The sequence below is a fragment of the Cuculus canorus genome, chromosome 11, assembly GCF_017976375.1.
Source record: "Cuculus canorus isolate bCucCan1 chromosome 11, bCucCan1.pri, whole genome shotgun sequence".
NCBI lineage: Eukaryota > Metazoa > Chordata > Aves > Cuculiformes > Cuculidae > Cuculus > Cuculus canorus.
In genome coordinates this window covers 20,161,497-20,184,504 of record NC_071411.1, presented here as the reverse complement: position 1 = coordinate 20,184,504, position 23,008 = coordinate 20,161,497, and the positions used below count along the sequence as shown (strand labels likewise).

Here is a 23,008-nt window from a genome sequence, read left to right as displayed (position 1 = left end):
TTAAGAGTTTAAAAGTTACAGGAATTCTGAAAACGGATACAATAAACATAAATATTATGTGAGAAAAATACTAGTGAATAATTATTCTTAGCATTAAAATGAGGCAGGTCACTAATTATTGCTCCATTCAAATACTAGAAAAATACTAGAAAATACTAGAAAACAATTTCACCACCTTCACTCACTGTGTCAGTAGATACACTTCATTCACTTTTCTGTCTAAAAGAACAGCTGATATCAATAGTTCTGGAATAGTGTCTGGAAAATTTCAGCGGATTAAATCTGTTGCTTCCAAAATAGAAAAAAAAAGGCCCAGAAGAGTTCATTGAATAAACTGATTTTTTTTCTGTCACCTGAAGCCCACGTATGAAGGACTACATCAATTAATTTAGCACTAATACATACAGAAACTCAGAAAATTCTTAATTAAAAAGGCTGTTTTTTTCTAGAATTGTGTCTTCTTAGCCATTTATTATTAAGCTACATTAAGACTTATTAGGAAATGTAGGAATACTCCTTGTTTTGGAAATATGAATCTTCACAGACAGATGTGGTCTTAATTATATCTTAACTACACCATCAAGAGTACTTTTAGACTCCTAAATGTTCAAAACTTCTCATGAGAGACTTCTGATTTAATCAAGTACTGCAGCAGGATTTAGTTCCCTGACTGACCAGATGAGAGTGTATTCTTTAAAGGATGGAAAGCCACTCCAGTGTGTAAAAAAATCATGGCCATTATTATTTGCCAGTCCTGCACATATTTATATGCCAAATCATAGAATCATAGAATCACAGAATCATAGAATAGTTTGGGTTGGAAGAGACCCTAAAACCCATCCAGTTCCAACCCCCCTGCCATGGGCAGGGACACCTCCCACTGGCTCAGGCTGCCCAAGGCCCATCCAACCTGGCCTGGAACACCTCCAGGGATGGGGCAGCCACAGCTTCCCTGGGCAACCTGGGCCAGGGCCTCACCACTCTGATCATGAAGAAATTCCTCCTTATGTCCAGTCTAAATCTGCCCCTCTCCAGTTTATCCCCATTGCCCCTCGTCCTATCCCCACAAGCCTTTGTGAACAGTCCCTCCCCAGCTTTCTTGTAGCCTCTTCAGGTACTGGAAGGTCGCTAGAAGGTCTCCTCAGAGCCTTCTCTTCTCCAGGCTGAACAACCCCAACTCTCTCAGCCTGTCCTCATATGGGAGGTGCTCCAGTCCTCAGATCATCCTTGTAGCCTCCTCCTGACGCATTCCAACACCTCCATCTCCTTCTTATGTTGAGGATTCCAGAACTGTTTCTAGGCAGTTGTTGCAAATCTGTTTGTTATAAGAGACTTCTATCTCAGACATCAGCAAACGTGGTAAGAAACAATGCTTCTCCCTCGCTTTTTCCTTTTAGAATAGGATCTGAACAACTTTAAACTTAGACATGCTTTGAGCAGAAAGCTGGACCGGGTGTCCTCCAATCTAAATATGTCCATCATTTGGGATACACCACTGACAAGGATATTACCAAACACTTCTAACAGAATATATTCTCACATCTTTGTTCAGTCAGGGGCTGGATTTTGGAAATGCATATGGTTAAGATAGAAGTAGGCTTTACTTCTGAATACTTGGAAGTACAGTCTCAGGGGCTTGTGTTTATTAAACCTGTGCCATAGTCAGCGGTGGAGCTCTGTCTGAGCTGCAAATTGAATGGGACAGCTGGCATTTCCTAGAAAGCACAGCTTTAAGTAAAATTGTGCACAAATAGTGTAAGAGGCACAGCTTGCTTCTGCCTTTGCCCCCTTTGGATGCACCCCTTCATGCACTTTAGCCAACGCTATTCAGGACACTCAATATGGGAATACAGAAGTCTGTAAAAGACAGCATACTTGGTCCTGGGCATGTGTCACTACACCTCATACAGAATATACACGCTGGTGGTGTATTTCCTCGTAGTTTGACAGATGGCAGAACCCTCAGAAATGGTGTCTGTTACGTCAAGACTTTAAAAAAATCAAATTCGGCTTCTTAATTTCTTATATTGGCTCACAGTGGCTGAAAATATACAAATACTCCTTATGAAATCCAAATGGTTTGCAGCTTTCTGGGCTATAAAACAACTGGAAGCTAATTTCGATATAGCTCAAGGATAAAAATAAGCAAGAAGAAACAAGACACCTGCAGCAGCCACCCACCCATTCAATTCTGAGCAAAATCTGGGACCGTGCCTGTGAGGCCACTTTAGAGGATGCTGTTACGTTTGTTCTCTCTCACTGCATTCATCATCATGATATGAGCTTTTGTTTAGTTTCCCAGAGGTCTGGTTTGCCAAGAATGAACTGTGAAAGATAATCTTCAGTGGAGTCAGAAACACAAACAATGCTCAAATATCTGTTCCTCTAGTATTAAAACTACAGAAGATTAAAAGTCCTTCTACTATTTAAGACATTAATGGACCTTAATTCGAAGTCTTATTAGCAAGAATTGCCCAGCTTCCCTGGGCAACCTGGGCCAGGGCCTCACCACTCTCATGGTGAAGAAATTCCTCCCTATGCCCAGTCTAAATCTGCCCCTCTCCAGTTTATACACATTGCCTCTAGTCCTATCCCCACAAGCCTTTGTGAACAGTCCCTTCCCACCTTTCTTGTAGCCCCTTCAGGTACTGGAAGGTCACTATAAGGTTTCCTCAGAGCCTTCTCTCCTCCAGGCTGAACAAGCCCAACTCTCTCAGCCTGTCCTCGTATGGAAGGTGCTCCAGCCCTCGGATCATCCTTGTAGCCTCCTCTGGACCCATTTCAACAGCTCCATCTTCCTGCTTACGTTGGGGATTCCAGAACTGGACACAATCCTCCAGATCAGGTCTGACAAGAGAGGACTAGAGGGGCAGAATCCCCTCCTTTGCCCTGCCGGCCATGCTGCTTTTCATGCAGCCCAGGATACGGTTGAATGCCTTACCTATCTGCCACTAAACTATACCCTTAAGTACCTCATCTACTCGTCTTTTCAATACCGCTAGGGATGAGGACTCAACCACCTCCATGGGCAGCTGTCCCAGCTTCACTATGGGAATGTAACTGGAGTGTAAACCCAGTATTTGCAGACTGACTGTCCTGTTCATCTACTGGTTTTTGATTGTAGCACACACGTCCTAGCTCAAGTAACACTTTTTTTTTCACATGCTGAAAGTACACAAAAGGCAAAAATTTCCCTATACTGGTGCAGAAGGCCTTCTACTCTTCATTATCTCATAGAACTACAGCACAATAACTGCTAAAATTATAGTGTAACAAGTGTTGATGTAAGCTGACTTTTTAGTAGCAAACGATCACGTTTTACAGCTGTTCAGTTGGATGTGAACTTTGCAAACAATTCTACATGTCAATATCTTATACAGATTCTAAATGTTCTTGTTGATGAGCATTATCATCTTCCAAACAATTCAGCTGATTCTGTAGACCAGCAAGAATTACCATGCTTCCATCCACTTATTCTTTTAATTGCAACACCTATTATGCGTACTACTTAAAATGCTGTATAAATCCAGCTCTTGATGTTTCCTGCAGTTCTTAGAATGCTGTTCACTTACAAGTATCACAGAATCACAGAATCACAAGGTTGGAAAGGACCCATTGGATCATCGAGTCCAACCATTCCTAACACTCCCTAAACCATGTCCCTAAGCACTTCACCAACCCGTTCCTTAAACACCTCCAGGGAAGGTGACTCAACCACCTCCCTGGGCAGCTGTTCCAGTGCCCGATGACTCTTACTGTGAAGAATTTTTTTCAGATATCCAACCTGAACCTCCCCTGGTGGAGCTTCAGGCCATTCCCCCTTGTCCTGTCCCCTGTCACTTGGGAGAAGAGCCCAGCTCCCTCCTCTCCACAACCTCCTTTCAGGTAGTTGTAGAGAGCAATAAGGTCTCCCCTCAGCCTCCTCTTCTCAAGGCTAAACAACCCCAGCTCTCTCAGCCACTACTCATAACCCTTGTTCTCCAACCCTTCACCAGCTTCGTTGCTCTTCTCTGGACACGCTCCAGAGCCTCAACATCCTTCTTGTGGTGAGGAGCCCAGAACTGAACACAGTATTCGAGGTGCGGTCTCACCTCAGTATGGCTGTATCAGGCATGGAAAACCAGCAGACTCATTCAGGATCAGGACGTGAGGCGCTCTGTTGGTCCATTATACAATTTGCATTGGCTACTTCATTTCAGAAAAACTGCACCCCTTTCTCCTCTTGCTTGCTAGAACTCCCAGGCCTGATGCGGGTTTAGAACGGAATCCTAAATGTCAAACTACAATGAGTTCTGATATAGTAAGAAATAATATGGTCTGATTTGGCCAGGCAGACTAAGAAAAGAGGATTGCTTGAAATCTTCCTCAGCGTCTCAGGAGGTAGTGATTAATCTCATTTGCTTTGCTGAAGGTTTAATCCCGCAAGCTACTCAGTCCTTTAAAGTGCTATTGATTGATTAGGAATTATTAGCAATTGCACCGTGATGAATAAAACTCTGAAACTAGAAAAGAACACTTAGAGCTGTTTAACACCACAACAAAACAAAGTATTTCACTTCTACAAAGCTTTTCTGTTATAAATAGAAGAAAAGAAGTCAAGAGGGTCAACCCCTAATTTCCAGATAACTCCCATGATTTAGAAAAAATACTTACTTTTGCTTTAGCAATTATCAACCTCTTTTGGAGGAAGGGGGAGGGAGGTTTCTGAAGACCCTTGCCTATCTCCTGAAGAAAATTCTAAGAACATGGAAGACACTAAAGCAATCCTGAATCGTGTGACAGGCAAGCGATGACAGCTTGTTTCACGGTTAGGCAAAGTCATATTTCTCCCCAATAAACTTAAGGTAAATAAGAAACTTGAAGTTTTCAAAGTTATCTGCAGCAGAAACTTCTGATTCATGAGGAATCAGATCCTAAAGGTACCACTTAGGCTAGAAAAATGTAAAGCTGTTTCCACTTCATTCTTAATTTCCCTTTCCATGCAAAGGTATAATTTTGTTGGGGTTCCCTTGGGATAGTGCTATCTATAAACCTTCCAGGAAAAACTGGTAAGCCTGCTCAGGAAAGAAATCGTAAGGGTTGGGAAAATGTGACATCCACATTTGGGTTTGTTTTGTAGCTTGTGTACATTTCCTCAAACACTGAAAGACGTTACCATATATAGAGTTACATTTTCCAGCAAGCGTTGCCACGAACTTGGACGTGTGGCTTTGTATTATGATTTAAATGTTGCTCAAAAATACGTATCCTTCCCTGGAATATAAACAAGCCAATGCCTAACCACCACAAATGTTCTTTATTTGGGTATTTTGTAATATATAAAAGCATATATCGTAAAGAGTGGGATTGCTTACCTCAAAAATATAATCTTTTCCGTCCTTTCCATGTACAGCTTTAACAGCACAGATGTCCAAACCACCAAATATTTCAGAACAGGTGTCAACCCAGAGCTTGTACCTGTTTCATAAAAACAGTATTTTCTGTAAGTATCTCATCAGGCTCTTGTTTTCTATAGGCTTAACCTAATGACGTGTTCTATAAAACATTTGTTCTATACTCAGAATTTTCGGTGTACTGTCAGTTTTGCTGAATTTGTATTCACAAGGCTACTGGCCCGATTACTCTGCCCCTCTCCAGTTTATACCCTTATAAGCTTCATTATACTTCATTATGGATGGGTTTTTATCAGGCAAACTAGAGTCTCCATCTTAATTTACAGACCCGCCTGTATTCCAAGACACCTTTCGATGTACAACACTTAGTGAGGCAAAAGAAAAAGCCATCCAGAACAACCCTTGAGATGGTGTCAGAGAAAGAGAGGTACGACACTACACAAAAGTGACACAGCGTACAGACACCTACAGCAAAATTTAATGGAAATGTAAAGAATTCCACAGCTCCTACAAACCCTAGTGTTCCATACGGTTTCAAACGTAAGAACTCCATTTCATTTCCAACCTCCTGGTAAGAGGTACAGACTGCGGAATGGACAGTTGACCCACTCTACACACGGTTTATCTTGCAGGAAGAACCTTACCCATCCTATGAAAAGAGTGATTATCTGGCTAACAAGGGAATGAAATGGGAGTTGCTGGAAGAGAGAGACGATGCCTGTGGCAAGGATGGAACTGTTAGCGACATCAGAGGAGCGGATCCTCTGCTGAGAGCGTTCTGAGGTGATGTAAACAGCACGTTTGCTCTGAACTGACTCACAGGACACAAAGCAGCATGGAGAGCTTCCATTAACAAACAGCCGAGGTGTGCATGGACACCAGTAAGTGACAATATGATCTGGAAAGGTTTTACAGGCAGACAGCACAGCTCCACCAATGGAGGGACATTTTGCTTAAAACCCTCCAGTTTTAAAGCAAAAAACTGTTTTTATTTATCATAAACTCTTATTTGTCATAATTCTTCTCTTTTTTCGCGGGCTAGCGTGAGTAGAATCGAGAGCCGTTTCCTTTTACAGACCCCCTCCTGCTCTCTCCTGATCCAGTCTTTGAGCCACCACGAGAGATTTGCCAAATCGCAGTTTTTTCCATTACACAAAAATTGATGTAATAAACATAGCATTTGACTTCACATTAGCATCAAAGGAAACTCACTGCTTGGCTGAGAGTCTTATTTGTATATAAATATCTTCAGTGATGGCATCCCTTCCAACTAAACTTATTAGGTCACATCCTCTATATATTCTTCTATCAAGCCTGTTCCAGTGGGAAAGATTTTCTTTTAAGCAGACCACAAAGAAATTGATACAACTGCTTGAAAAAATCCTGATGGCAATATTTTAGCAATGAAAGGAATTTTTTTTTCCTGTGAGAAACATGTTTTTTGTCCAAAATGAGAAGTTGCTTTGGATGCTTGATAATTTCAACATCTGTAGATGCGCTGCCTGACTGGATTGCTTGCATGCACTTGCTTATAAATAACTGCTTTTTTTGCTGTAAAATATCAACATGCATCTTAGGAAGCCATAAGGACAGTAAAACTTTTCTTTAATGGTAAATAACTGGACTTTATATGAAAAAATAGAAGACATTTTCTTTAAAACACTGGAACATCAATGAGATCTCTGAAAGCATTTTTAACAGTCTATCTTCTGCCAACAAACACAGAGCTGGAAAAATACAGTCACATTTGGAAAGAGAGGTCTTGGATGGACCAGCCGGTAGTGTTTTAAACCCAATGTTTGCACAGTAGGTTTGACAAGAGGTCACAGTTTTTGTTTTTCCAGAGCCAACACAGCGTGCAGCAGCCTTAGAACTGACAGAGAGGCAAGCGTTGTTCCTCAGGTGTCTGACGTGCAGTATCTGGTGTGCCGGAGGAGGTGTGTGCATTAGCAGAGGTCTCTATTCTGGCCCTACCTAAGGAGCAGTGCCTCTCTGAAACACAGCGCTCAAGAAGAATATCCAACATTGAAATGCGCTTGTTTGCTGCCTCCTTGTTGTCCCTTCCTGTGCCAAATTCTTCTCTTTTCTAACTTTCTAGACTGAGATTTGTATTCAGTCAACAATGTCAATTCAGGCTGTGCTTTCAAAAGCCTGCTGCCTCATTCATGAGATGATTATAAATGAAATGCACAGGCATCAGATTTGATTGCTTCTGCTATGCCGGAAAACTACTTCAACTCTTCAGAAAACTTCAGTTTTCCCATCTCCTCCTTGCCCTGCTTTCTGCACTTCAGCGTGCAACCAAACATCAAGCGAGGCTGTGAGACAATCCCCTTCTCTGTCAGGAGAACATATCAAGTCTTTCTAAGCTCTTTTCTTCACCAGCATGAAAGAAGTTTAGTTGGCTAGTGGATTTTTAATGGGAAAAGTCTTATCTTACAGTAAAAAATGAAGGCAGAAGCAAAGCACACAGATCGCTGGGCAAGGTCAGCATTTCATCGCATTACCCATACTCGATATTGTTTAGTTGTCCTCCCAGCAGAACTGAAGTGCCTGTGTTTTTACAGAGGAATAGCTCATGGGCTGTAATTACACACACTAAAGCACACTCTTTCTTTTCCTTCCCAGTGCAGGCATAACCTCCCTTTCTACAGGAAGGTGGGAGGGGAATGAGAAAGAGAAAATAATGTGGCTCCACTCCATCCCCAGAGGGGAGATCAGCGAGGACACAGTCTAGACAGGGGTTGGACAGCAGGGAGTTGTAATTCCCGTCTTAGTTGTTTTCACCTTTCTCAGGGCAGGCAATGACACAGTTCCTGTGTCTCCCTCAGCTCATAAGAAGGACCAACTTGTAGGTTCCAGAATTTAAAGAAAAAAACCAAACACCAGAAAAAGACTACTGTTGAATTTTAAAACACCTTTTATATTACACTTTTATTGTACAGAGTTTTTTCAGCTTCCACTGGTAGCAGCCTTTGGAGAAGCTGAACAAAAGAAAATCCATAGCCATCAAAAAACCTCACAGATTTTTTTTTCCAGGGAAAAAAGGTCTAGATCTACGTTGTGAAAGAACTTGGAGCAAATGAGCGGTACTGAGAACAGGCTGCTCTCTCTAGAAGACCTGAGCTTCAAAACGGTACTGCAAGGAGAATGGTTTTGACAAAGTGTCCAGCTTAAGGATGGGAGAGAAAAAGAAAAGCCCAGTAAAGCAACGTACAGAGCTGGAATGATGACACGAGGTGAAATAAGCTTCGATACATCCCAGCATCTGGGTAAAAATGCAGTGGAAACTTCAAAAAAAGAAAGATAAGCAATGTAGCAGCACTGAAAGTAGAAAAGAGTAATGTGATTTAAACAGGCAAATCTGAGCCCAGACTGCTTGGTTATGACAGATGATGTAGAAAGAGAAAAGTTTAAAACACAACGGCATGGGGTAAGACTGTTAGGTAAAAGAGGGCAAACGAACCAGAGGAAATGACTGACAAGTTGAATCTGGAAAAATGAATCCCAGTAGTTGTCTAGGTGCGGCTACGGATGTAGGAATGCAACGGTGCATGTAGGTACCTAAGGCTAAGTTTGGGTAGTCAGCTCTGAGACATGTCATACCGGAACTCTTGGCTCATGGCGTTTAACTCAAAGATTTCTTCCCAGAATAAATGGGAGGTTGCATCTACTCTGAACCGCAAATCAACAATGGGATTAAAAAAAATAATAATTTAGGATCAAATTCTGTTCATGGTTTTTAATTACCTTCTACATGAGACTCGACTTACTTATCTGACATAGCAATTTGTTCCAACATTGCAGAGCCCGTGTTTGTCTTCCAGTTTCCGGATATGGAAGTTCTCCTGAAATGGGGAAAATATTACAAAGACAGACAGTGGTTTTGTGTTTTCACGACTTCTTAAACTACTCTGTTTTTCACGTGAACACCATAGCAGCATTTACACCCCTTTCATATCTGCCAGCTTGAAACAGAGCATCTAAACATGAAAAATTCTAAAAAGCATTGCAATTGTCAATAATACTCATTTCACTGTAGGCATGGTATGAATTATGACATGGCTGTGAGATTTTTGTTCCCCATTTCTTCTTTTAAGACTCTTTTTTAAAACTACTATGGTTAAGTGAAAGTGTTAGCAATAAGCTGTTACCAGTTAAAAATGGATTGAATAGCCTGGAACATCCTATTACTGAAAATGTCAAGAAACTGAAGCTTTACCTTCTCACTTCAAATCCAAACCATGGCAGAGTTAGGTCCCCATAACCAAAAATTAAATATCTATCTTTTTAACATTTCCAAAGTGATCTGAGATCTGCTTTAGCGCTGGACTGGGTTTCTCCTCTGGTTTTCACTCTTTGCTAGATCCCCAATATAATCGAAGCAGGTTCTGTCACAGCCTGAGTACACCAACTTTTATTTCCTCTCTAAGGAAAAAAAAAAAATTCATATATAAAGTTTTTTTTCTCCTCAGCCCATAGGACTGTTACCAGGGCTGAGAATATTACTGCTTTCTGAAACCTAAATGCTGTACTGGGAATAGGGTAAGGATACAAACTATGAACTGTTTCCAGTTAGTAAAATAATAGGAACATCTGTAATGTATTAAAAGTATTTTAGGTTATAGTTTTCTCTCCATTTTTTTATTAACCTAATTACGAGGGTCAGTGGCAATCTTGGGGGAATGCTCCCTTTTCTATGGCAGCCTTTAAAGTCATCTGAATTTTAGAGCACTGAGTGCCATATTTTTTGTTGGTGTGAGAGAAACCAGTGAAAAGGGAAGATGCTGGGCGTAAGGCAACCCTGCCCTGCAATAATTTGTGATTTCTACTTCATTTTTCAAGTGATATTTATTGATGTGTGTGTACTTACAAGCTGAAACTTTTAAGTTCTGTACTCATATTCTGTATCAGAGAGACAGTAATGTCACAAATCAGAATTCAACTGTATTGCAGGCTTCTCGAAGGCATTCATGAGGATGCACTATGGAAGGAGTGCTTTAGGAAACAAGATGTGACCAAATCAGAAAAAGAAACTGTCGTGAAGGCTTCTGGGAAGTATTTCGTTCAAGATCCTCACCTGCACTGATGTGATCTCAGCACAATGGACTAGAGGAGAAAAGAAAGTTTGCTTTAAGCCACACTTTCCCTCCACAATGGGAAAGGTCTCCTGCTGAACCTGGAGCAGTCTCATGACTGGATGCTTGGATGGCTGTAAGGATGCTGCAGGGACCAGATGAGGAACGCTATGGACACAGACCTAACTGGTGTAACCTTGATAGCTTGTGGGCTGGAGCCATCGACGCTGGGTTTGTCACACAGAAGAACTCCTAAGCAACAGGGTTGTTCCACTAGACCACGATTGATACAGAAGTACCCGACCAGATCATCTGACACTTCAAACCCTACATATAATTTCTTCTATCGAAATCCATAGGTTTCCCACCCTTCCCCTCCTCTGTTCTGATAACTGCTAAGGGTGTTTCACATTGCTATTTTCTCCTATTTTACCAAATACTGAATAATATAGAAAACAACTCCTAACACTTTTGAATGCTTTACACTTAGGCTTACCATGTTTTCACCTGATGTCATCTTTGCAAAGAAGGAATAACTTAAGAGTTGGGGGAAAAGGGATTACGATTAGTAAAACCAATTCATAGTAACTTGAGCTTTCCCCTTTTCAACACGTTTCTGCTTTATCTAGCACCTTTTAAATTACACAATCCAAACTGCCTGGACAGGGACTCATCATTGGAAAGGTGTGCAGAAACATCTCCCTACAATTCTTGTGTAGAGGGTCTGCTTAATGGTTTGATTGCACATCTCTGTTTGTCTTTAGTTGATGTGCTCTACTTTTGTTTCTTGGACCTTTTGATCAAAGTACATTAAGTCACAGTGTTGCTTTTGGAGAGGTTTAGATGTACTGCTTTTGTGTTTCTGTTTTTCTTCATTGTGTGTGACCCTTTTAACTCTATTTCCTTGAAACCAGATGAATTCTGTAATGGTACCAAGTGCAGTTAAGTATGCGTCACGCAACGTTTTGAGGAGCTGTGGTATTTAGAGGGATCCAGTGTTGCATTTTGGCTGTAATCTCTACTGACAGATGATAAGCACCAATGTTTTGTGAGTCATGGATCCACTTATACCACAATTTCCCACAGAATTATAAAACTGAAGCTCTTAATAACTCTCTTTAAACTAGAAAAACAACTGTTCAGCTGGTATTTTTTGTGGTGGCTCTCTAAGCGCTCTGTTCCTCTGTCACAGCACAAAATGAGAACCAGCTGTCAAACAATATTCTACTGACATAATGTGTATACATGTACAGGAATGATTTTTCAGACAGTTGGTAAATCTCCTTTTTATGATGCTTTGTAGTAATGGATCAGTATTTCATTTTTTGTGTGATTTAACTGTATGAAAGAATCTAGACAAAAAATGATCGCTAGGCTTTTAGCATTTGGATGAACCCATAGTTTCTGAGCAGAAACTTAAAAATAAATAAAAGGTAGGAGGAACAGGCTGTCATTTTAACTTTTTTTTTCTGTCTCTTAGTCCAACTGCTTCTTCTGTGAAGAAGAGAATGATAAATTCACACTGGCTGACTCTTCCAAAATTATCCTAGAGACTGAACAGCATTTAAATTTCAAGTCAAAGAAAAAAATGTTGGGGTATCTCCTGTGAGAGGTACTGGTCCAATTTCTACCCCAGGCAACGCACCATCGAGTTACCAGCGTTGCATCTGGCTGTTGGTGTGTCAGAACCACTACGAGTTGGGCCTTATTCCTCAGACTCTCTCACTTGGGAGCTGTAAGGCAGAGATAAATCAACTCCATTTATTGTAAACAAGAAAGGAAGGGAGAGACGGGTAGCACAACACAAGAAATCTGCCTGTCAAAGCACCAACAAGAGAGAAAAGTACTGTCCTAGCCTCGAAGAGACAGAAGTTAGCTGTAAGAAAAGGTCTGAAACAGAGAAAGAAGGCGGACAGGTGGCTGATGGCAGAGGGAGAACAAGGCTGTTGATGGCACTGAGTAGAATAAAGGAAGCAAGGTAGAACCTGGGACCAAAAAAGGCTAGGCATAAGGGGTAAGGACTAGAAGAAAGGAAGGGAGAAGTGGTCTGGGAAGGCCGCAGCAGTTGGGCCAAGATATGCTTTGGTGACCTTGGGGGATAGGAGCACAGTGCTATTAGACAAAGCAGGGTGCAAGTCCCTAGGTATGAGACTAAAGCCAGGAAAGGTCAACAGCCTCAAATGTATGACAAACAAGCAGATCTGGAATTAACTTTCCTGGAGAAACCAGGGGCTAAAAGCTGTCTCATTCAGAATCATGTGTTCATGATTCTTATTGCCTGCAGGGAGAGGTGGTGGAAGGCCAGCAAACCTGAAAAGCTGTACGGAGCTCGAGCGGCAGAGTTTCTGTCCTGCATTGCTAACAACACTGAAAATCACCAACACAGACTTCCAGAAACCTCTCAGTCCTTACAAGCTATTTAAGTCTTCTGCTTTGGTCACTACTTAAGTCTTCTGCTTTGGTCACTTTGTACAACTCCAATTTCCAACACTCTGCTTTTGCAAAATTTAGACAGTTCTGGGATCAAAATAAGGCAGAAGGATTGAGTGCCCATAGCACCGGGTGGATCTGACCTACGGGAACAGCATCCCCACCTAGTTTAATGCCGTGCTTTCTTGAGGCCCCTCAGGTACACAATGAGAGGCAGATGGATTAATGATTTCTTTTTGAAAGGCCTAATCTTTGATATTCTTTCTCCCTTCAAATGATATGGCAGGGAAGGCCAGGAGTTACTCTTACTGTTTTGATCTTGTGACAGTAATGTCTTCCGGGAGAAGTCAAGAGTTTGTGGCCTTCCAATATCAACATAAGGGGATACATTTTGCCCCTTCCCTGGCCCTGGGAAAAAGGTTCTACTTTCTCACAGAGCTTCTTGGCTGTTCTTAAATTACTTGATGCTTTATTAATATTGTAAAACATCTAATGCATTTTCTTTAACCCAGCTTCATTTTTTTGCTTCTCTTAGTATTTATGGTTTGCTTGGACTTCAATTGTTACACTGGTAAAAGACGTGACTGTACCTTACAAGCGTCAACATACAAGAAATCTCTGATCCTTCCAACGTCACAGGATTTCCTGGGGAAATACTTTTGCATGTGCATGTAGGTGTAAATGCATACGTGTATTTTTATCCATGTTTTGTTATATTTTTCCTGCCTCGGAACTGTAAGCACGAGGGAACAAACACATGAGATGATCTAACTGAAATGAGTGTATGTCAGATCACATTGCTTGACAATTAAAATAAAATAAAAATATTCATAAGAACAGTTACCATAGCTCAACTACTACATCATAATCAGCTTTGCTGCTCCAGCTAAATGTCGTCTCTGAAACTGAAACCTTCTTTTAGCCTCTTATATAGTCATGATCTTTGAACAACAACATGGATTCTAAAATGAGAAGAGATTTTCATCCATATATCTGAAGGCCATTGCAAGATTTGTTTTTTTTCCTATGTGTCATGTTGAAAGGAGAGCGCTTTGTTCCATTAAAGCATTACAACTCAGTTTTGTGTGGACGAGCGCCATTTAAATATCCCTAAAGGGGTAAGAAAATTTGACCTAAAATTATTGAAAAGATACAAAGGAATCTGATTCAACAAATCCTCTGTAAAAAACAAATCCCCTTCCCACTGCTCCTTTCTTTAAATGAAAAAATAAGCAAATGTTAGCAGGAAAACCACTCTGGCAGGCTCACCTGCTGTCTTACTCTCCTCCTCCTAGTCACAATCAACTTAAAAAAGAGTCCTGATAAATCTACAAAGTCTAAAATACTGTCTTTGCAGAGAGTATGACAATGGAGGCATGGAGTCACCCCATCAGCTCAGAGACCCATTCAACAGTCTTAATTGTATTGGTCTTATCAATTTTGAAACACAAGGATGAAAGAAGATAAGGTTTTGGCTCACATGTATGCTTTGTAGTTACTGCCTATCTTTTGGATCCTGATGTCATATTTGGAGTCTATGAAGGGTTCAGTAGTGGCGTAGGTCTGAGTAAGTGCTACCACGCTGGCTATGTCCTGAAAATCGTAGTGGTTGTCTACCTTGATCTGTAGTCACCATACCACAAATAAACAGCATAGACAAAAGAAAAAAGAGCAATTAGGAATAAAACGTAGAATTCAGTTGCAAATGGCATTCATAAGAAGTATGGCTTTTGACAGCATCGGTTTATAAAAAGAAGTATTGGATATTTTCTCTGATTTTTTAGGTTCTGTAACATTCCTGCATTAAAGTACCCTTTGTTTTCCAGGCAGAACGCTACCTGCTTATCTGTAGAAAGCAATTTGCAGACAGTGGAATTTTGGTTTGCTTTCCGTTAGTTATTTTTTTTTTGGTGATTGTTAATTCTAGGTTTGCAGGCTTTAGAATTTTTGAAGGTGTGATAATATGCAACACTTATTTATATAGACTTCTTGTTGATTCTGTTAATTGCTCATGCAACTGCACGGATATGGAGCCCACAGGTACGATCACATTGTATATCTCCTGGAAGGGAGGAGATGAAGGGTCATGATACCCTGATGAGTGCACGTTCACATGGAGCACAGAGGGTTGGCTCAAGACAGCAGAACCAGCTTCCCTCATTTTTCCCACTTCTCTGCAAGGAATCAGGCTTTCCAGGAGTAGGATTCCCTAGTTGTAGAATACTGGGCTAAAACAGTGAATGGTACTAAATCCATCAACTTTAACATCTTGTAATAGGAGGGAGGTGGGAAAGTGGGCAATATTGATTTAGAGGGAGAGGGAGACTTTAGAGAACAGATGGAGGACAGAGGCATTACTTTTGGACGAGGAAGGGCACATCTCTACAGTTCTCTTCAAGGAAGCTGGCTGAAGCATTGCAGAAAAAGGGATTCAGAAGAGAAGCCTTAGTCAGGGCTGGTAAAAAATGGGAGAAGGAAACTGGAACTGTAACAACACCCTGACTCAAAGTACGTTTCAGGAAGGTGAGGAAAGGAGGCAGGGATCAGTATTTCTCATGGAATCTAATACTAGAAGAGTCTGCAACTCTTTGCAAGCCCAGTGTCTTGTTGCTTCCGCTGTCACCTGGTACTGACAGGGAACCTGAGGACCATAGTGCCACCGCTGTGAGATGGGACTTGCGTATTCCATGGGGTCTGGGGAAGCTAAAAGAAGCCATAAGGCAGAAGTATTTGCTCTCAACTCTCAGATGGAGAACAATGCAGAGTAATTTGACGTTTGAGAGGCACAAACCCAGACCCAATGCCTGAAAACTTAATAGCATATGCAAGTCTAATTACAACCAATGGAAACACTACTCCTAGCAAAGCCTTTAGGAGAACCTTGGACTCTGACAAGGAGTATTTCACTACAAAAGCCTGGCATTTAATCTTTAAGGATTTAAAATATCTTATAGCTAAAAATTTCCATTAATTTCTAGACATTTGATATGCTGAAAGTTTCTGAGCATTATCTCCCTTTCTGATAAGTGAGAGGTGAATACTGAAAGTACAGTATAAACATTCTAATACTTTACATATGCAACCCGCAGAAACACTTCAAGTCATTAGTGGTCAATTCTGCTTTCGGTTACATTAGCTGATGGATTTCCCCCCACTTAGTAAGTATGGAATAAAGCAAAACAGTCATAAGCAACAGATCATAACATACAGTACAACTTGCATCATTACTGAATAAAATACAAATAAATCATTTTTCTATCTCTATTGCTAGTGGTAAATATGTTCATGGAGCTTTTGGAGACCCAGGATGATAAATGTAACTATTCTCTGATGATTTGTCTTAAAATCAAAAGCACTGAAAGCACTGAAGTGTTTTCAGTGAGAAAGCGGTTAATCTGTAATGACAAGAAATTTTCATTGATACCAATGAAAGCGGGATTTAAATCATATCCCATTGAGCCACCATTGTGAGATAAGTGATATCAAAACAACTGTACTCACCACTGAAATGCAATTACTTTGGAGAAAGAAAGCAGCAGTTATATAGCGGTATGAAACAATCACAGAGAATACGTTAAGACAGGAAATGAAGAGAAGTACAGTATCAAGCTGAAACTAATCAAGAACCAAGGCAAAACCTTCTTGCATTCCCAGGTCCAAAAAGTTGGCTTGTGTCAATAGACCTTGACACTTAAATAGTTTCACTGCAGTCAGCTAAATTAATAAATAAGGTTCTGCTTCAAGAAAGCATCTTGGCACATTTCAGAGAATGTCCTCTACAGGACAACGCATAAACTGAAAATGCATCCATGGGAAAAGGCATTATGTTTTAATATTTTCCTAAAGAAAGGTGCTTTCTTGAATAAAGTACAAGCAGAGATTGGCAAGGGTAGGGATCTCAGACACAATACGGACAACGAGAAGTTAAAATATCCAGGAAATGCAAGAACATGCACATTATTTTTAGACAAACACCCAGGCTCCTAACATGCAGTAAGTAGCATCTGCACCTTTCCCATGCCTGAATGAGCATGTCCAATCTTCACAACAACAGGAAATGTTGGCATTGTTAGCTAAGGGGGAGAACAGAAAAGACACATTAGAGAGAGCAACTATGAGTTAAATGGTTAAGCACATCATTTATGATGTAAACAACGATCATAATGCAGCCAAAGCTCTTCTCGCCAGGGGGTATTCAAACATGTAGTTTATTTGTGTTAAGACTGTTCTGATAAATTACTGCACATGTTTTCTCAGCGCTGTGTTATTCCCAATATGTACACTTCTATCTTCACTTTTTCATATGCCTTTCTTTTGACTTCACTTTTTAAACTGAATTTCTGCTATTTCCTATTTTATGTTTTGATATTGTGTTTTCTGACCCATAAACTCACACTCTCCAAGGTTATAATCGTTAACGAAGTTGAATTAATCCCCTTTTTCCTTTCCCCCTTGATTTCCTTTATTTAGCAAAGCTGTACATTCGTTTTGTGACCACTTATGAAAGCAACGATGTCTAATTCACTAAAAATCCCCTTTCTTTAAAGGCAGATGCCAGCTTCTGTTAGAGAACGTTCACGTCCTCTAGGGAAGGCTCCAGCTTCTGCATACAATGCAAGTAATAATTCAGCCATTGATTAGTAAAATCAAATAAGTGAGGGCGTATGAATGAGCGTCGTTTAATCAGATGATAATGGTCTCTCAGAGAGTTCTGTGAATAACCAGGTTTTTTTCCATCATTCATCTGAAGAAGTTTTACACCTCCCAGACACGGGTATGACTGCCATTTCTTTGTCTTTTTCTTTCACCCAGAATGTACAGATATCAATCCTCTATCAACCATGTATAAATGTTCTGGTAGCATTGAGTTACTCTCAATGTGTAACTCAACTGGGCAGCAGCAGAACAGCGTTACGGGGTCTGAAACCCTCACTTAGTATCATGTTTTAACACAGTAAATCCAATCAAAGGCAAAGCTGATGCTTCAGAAAATAAACTAAGAATTCTTAGAGATTTTGTGAGAAATCTATTTTCCAAACACAGAGGAATGTCAAGAGGTTTAATGGAATTCACACTTATCTCACTGTCACAAACACACAAACACACAGATATTTGTACGGAAAAAGTCATGAAATTGTAAATAGTGACCTTAAGACCACGGGATAAAGAATAGGCAGGTCACTTGAATTTGGTAACATCCAAACCTGCTGGTAGGGTTATGAAGCTAATTAAAATTCACACATGTTTTTCCTATATTTTAAACATTTATTTTCAATATGATTTCAGGAGGCCTGCTTTAAAAATACTTTAACTGAAAGGCAGATCTACATGAAAGCAAGTGGGCATTCACAGCAAGGTACACACTCTATCCTACTGACCAAGAGACTCCCAGGGCAATACAGGAGTCTCCTCCTTTCTCTGACTTTCCTAAGATCCATAGGGGTACAACAGTATTTTGTTCTTACTTCTTAAGCCTATAAAGGATAGCTAAACAAATCAAACCAAGCTGCTTGCTTTTTTTGACAGAATCTTGGTTTCTGTGTTGCCAGATCAGAAGAAAAAGGAGCAGTTGGGATCTACCCTTTTTACAGACCAGTTTTCAAAGCCTGATGAAACTACAGGGTTCTACAGTTGTCCACCACACAACTCAACAGGTTTTTCACTGATTTGTGCATCAAACCCAAAGCCAAAGTCTGACTTTGCAGGAGAAAACCAACTTTGAGTTATGCAGTTATGAAAAAAAAAATCACTGCAATCCTAGTTAAATGATTCGATTAGTTAAGTGAAGATGTTATACATGTATTTTCTGCAAGGGCATCCTCAAGATCTGAAATCAAAGACTATTGCCACAGGCAAGCAGATCATCCTGACAACTATCTCTTAGTGCTTTACGTTCCAGGCGTAACTGCAGCTGCCACATTTCAGTGCCGGCGTAAAGGGAGCTTATATTTTCTGCAGAAATTCTGGGTACTCAGACTGTAGGAAATGACAACTATGAAAAGCTTGGAATTCTTTTATTTAACTCTTGCTTAAGAACTATTTCAAGAGTTGCTCTTTACAACAAAAAACATTTAATTGCTTTTTACAGATCTGTTTCAATCTAACCAATTTAAGTGAAAGCATATAAGCATAAAAAAAAAGACGGATTAGCTTCAAAATAGCCCAAATCCCTCACCAAAGCATTATACAGTAAAGGTCACCCACACTGCAATTTAAAGCTTTTGCTGAACAGTAGCAATGCCAAAGCCTGTGCAGTCAACATCTGGTCACTAACTGCTGTCATATTTTAAAACCAGCCCCTTTTTCTTTCTTTTGGGGAGGAAGGGGAACGAATCATTGCCTGACTCAAGATCTGTAAGGGCCACAGCGCATTTTTATGATTGCAGTATAAACCACTGAGCCAGGGTTTGTAATGGAAAAGCTGGCAGACCTCTAACTACAGCAATACAAATGGACCTCCTGTAATTAAAAGGACCACGTATTTCCCCATGATTCCAAAGCTGTGGAATCCTCTGTGGGCCACAGGAACAAATAAAAGTAAAAGAAACTCAGCTTTCTCCCTCAGCAAAATGCACTAACATAATTTAAGGCAACGGAGTTCGTTTTGCCCTGGAGATACCCAGATTTCATGCGGTGAACCACGTCCCAGCACAGACAAAGAGGTGGAGGGGAAACAGGCGCTGAATACTGCATTTCAAACTTCAGACAGAAAAAAATAGGAAGCACACAATGCAGACAAATGTTAAGTTATCCCAGCACTTCTCTTGTTCATATCTATCACTGTGACGGGTCCATGGAGTTGTAGATAGAATCATAGAATCACAGAACAGTTTGGGTTGGAAGGGACCTCAAAGCCCATCCAGTTCCAAGCCCCCTGCCATGGGCAGGGACACCTCCCACTGGCTCAGGCTGCCCAAGGCCCATCCAACCTGGCCTTGAACACCTCCAGGGATGGGGCAGCCACAGCTTCCCTGGGCAACCTGGGCCAGGGCCTCACCACCCTCATGGTGAAGAAATTCCTCCTTATGTCCAGTCTAAATCTGCCCCTCTCCAGTTTATACCCATTACCCCTCGTCCTATCACCACAAGCCTTTGTGAACAGTCCCTCCCCAGCTTTCTTGTAGCCCCTCCAGGTACTGGAAGGTCACTATAAGGTTTCCTCAGAGCCTTCTCTTCTCCAGGCTGAACAAGCCCAACTCTCTCAGCCTGTCCTCGTACGGAAGGTGCTCCAGCCCTCAGATCATCCTTGTAACCTCCTCTGGACCCATTCTAACAGCTCCACCTCCTTCTTATGTTGAGGATTCCAGAACCGGACACAGTACTCCAGACGAGGTCTCCCAAGAGAGGAACAGAGGGTCAGAATCCCCTCCCTCCCTGCTGGCCACGCTGCTTTGGATGCAGCCCAGGACACGGTTGGTTTCTGGGCTGCAAGTGGACATTGCTGGCTCATGTCGAGTTTTTCATCAATGAGCACCCCAAGTCTTTCTCCGCAGGGCTGCTCCCAATCACATCATCCCCCAGCCTGTACTGAAATCAGGGATTTTTCGTTATTGCGTGACAGCCCACTACCATGCACCACTCACAACCAGTTAGTGGTAGGGACGTGAATGCGTGATGGTCCACACCTGGTTCCCGCGTATGAAGAGAAAATTGGTAATTAAAGTGAGAGCAGGACTAATGGAACTACTGTTCCAAAGTCTGAGCAATAACGAAGCAATGAAATCCTTACTGAAATTATTAATAAGTCGATGTGAGTCCTCATCCCACCGCTTCCCAGGCTGATCCTTCATGTGAATTTGGACCTTAATAGAACAGAACATCTCAGGACTTTCTATACATTTGAGTAAACCTTATATCCAGTACAGCTGTGACAGTAACATTGAAAATTTAGAGGCCCTATGGGCTTCCTTTTAACTTATGTTACAATTACCTGGTAGAGAGAAAGAAGATGGAGCACGTATCAATGGAGCCACTTTAAACAGGGCTCATTCTACCCAGACTCGCCTGTTCTCTATGAAATGGACTGGTGGGGGAAAAAGGCTGTTTTACAAAAACATTGCTTATCTTTCAAAGGTTTTCTTAAATTCAGATAAGTCCAAATTCTGATAACTGAAAACTGAGGGGAAAAACATCAAAGATCAGCAACAGAAATGACATTAAAAAATCTGGCGAGTTCCTATATTTGAGAGATGGAAATGTACTACAGTGCATGAACCCTCGCACATACATACAATGTACATGAAATATAGCTGAATACTTGCAAAAATAAATTAGGATAAACAGAACTTACAACATACAAAACAATGCAGGAAAATATAATTATTAATCAGAGAGAAAATAGAATACCTGTCAGGCATGCAATGCAAATTTCCACAGTTACATATGAATATGATTGGACTGAAACACTATTGGTAACTGCAGAAACCATCATGCCTCTTCGTAGGAACCCATATTCAGTTGAGAGGGATTACTGATATTTGCAACTGTGCTATCATTAATCAAAATCACATCACTGAGTATTCAAATGTTTTACCAGCTCTTAAAACGTACAAAGATGGATTCAGTCTATACCCTTTAATATCTGTGGTTTTAACTTCTCCCATCGCTATTTTAAACAAATGTGAAATCTCATTTCAACTTGGAATAAGTTGCCCAGCTCATTTCCATCACCAGAATTAGGTACTACGAGTAGTGGGTACTACTTTGATCTGTGAACACGAAGATATGTTCCCTAGGAAAGCAAAGTACAGTGTGTTTTGCAGATAAAAGGCAGGAGTAAAAAGCCTTTTGTAGAAGAACCCTTTTAAAATCTGGACAAGAGCAGCCTAAATTCCGAAGTTTCAAACTTGGAAATACTCAGCGTGGAAGTTGCTTTACTGAAATGACAGGTTTCAATGGTTTCTGTCACACATTGATAGCATGAATTACATTTACCGACTGAACGGCCAGACAAATCTAACCGTTGTTAGATTTGCACCATCAAACTGGGAGTTCACTCGAGTTTGACACCAGTCTTACTGAAGCAGTAACACTTCAAACCCTCTTGGCACGCTGGGCACCTGTGCTGTGCTAGAAGTCTAACCCTGACCTGGTTAACTGCACCACAGGAGGGTTCAGGGAAGAGGAGAATGAGGGATTAAATATTAGAGGTGATTAAATCTGTAATGGAAATACAACAGTACGTATGGGTTCAAAATGTGACTGCAATATCCTGTCTGAAAGATCTTCGCTTTTTTAATAACATGTCTATCTTTTCCCTAGACAAGTGATCATATATTAGCATTTTTTCATTCAAGAGTACATTTGCACACTGCTTAACTCTTTATTATCCCTTTATTTTACATAATTATCATTTACTTTATTATTTTCAAGGCAGTCCAGTTGAAAATAATTCTTTTAATGGTGCTGGTTGAATATGACTAGAATTGATTCTGTAATGGGTCTGATATGTTCTTTTAGCAGAACACATTTGAAGTTAATCGGTGTAGACCTCACAAGAGGTATTCTTTTTAAAATTAAAGAATTTGATCTTTCAGCAATGGACCTACAGGAACTGATAAAACCTGAGCTTCACCAGCAGAGCTTCTAAATGCCACGAGATCTGGACTCCACTATCTCCATAGGTAAACCAGAGGCAAATGTTCCAACGTATGCTTTCAAACAACTTGCAGCAATCAAAATCATAGAATCATAGAAGAGTTTGGGTTGGAAGGGACCTCAAAGCCCATCCAGTTCCACCCCCTGCCGTAGGCAGGGACACCTCCCACTGGCTCAGGCTGCTCAAAGCCCATCCAACCTGGCCTGGAACACCTCCAGGGATGGGGCAACCACAGCTTCCCTGGGCAACCCGGGCCAGGGCCTCACCACCCTCATGGTGAAGAAATTCCTCCTTATGTCCACTCTAAATCTGCCCCTCTCCAGTTTATACCCATTGCCCCTCATCCTGTCACTACAAGGCTTTGCGAACAGTCCCTTCCAAGCTTTCCTGGAGCCCCTTCTGGGCTGTGAGCGCACACTGCCGGCTCATGTCGAGCTTCTAAATCTTTTAAATGACTGATGGTAATACAGTCAGCAACCCCTCAACATCTCTGACAGCGGCAGATTCTC

General features: G+C 41.0%; 1 protein-coding gene across 1 annotated transcript in view; it reads right to left on the bottom strand.

The window, feature by feature from the left end:
• SYN2 (synapsin II) overlaps positions 1–23,008 on the bottom strand; it is a 199,849-nt gene that overhangs the window by 31,842 nt on the left and 144,999 nt on the right. The window contains exons 6-9 of the mRNA XM_054076892.1: positions 16,912–16,974; positions 14,382–14,524; positions 9,167–9,241; positions 5,355–5,457 (exon numbers count right to left, since the gene is read on the bottom strand). Of these exons, the coding sequence (XP_053932867.1) occupies positions 5,355–5,457; positions 9,167–9,241; positions 14,382–14,524; positions 16,912–16,974 (384 nt within the window). The remainder of the gene's footprint in view (positions 1–5,354; positions 5,458–9,166; positions 9,242–14,381; positions 14,525–16,911; positions 16,975–23,008) is intronic.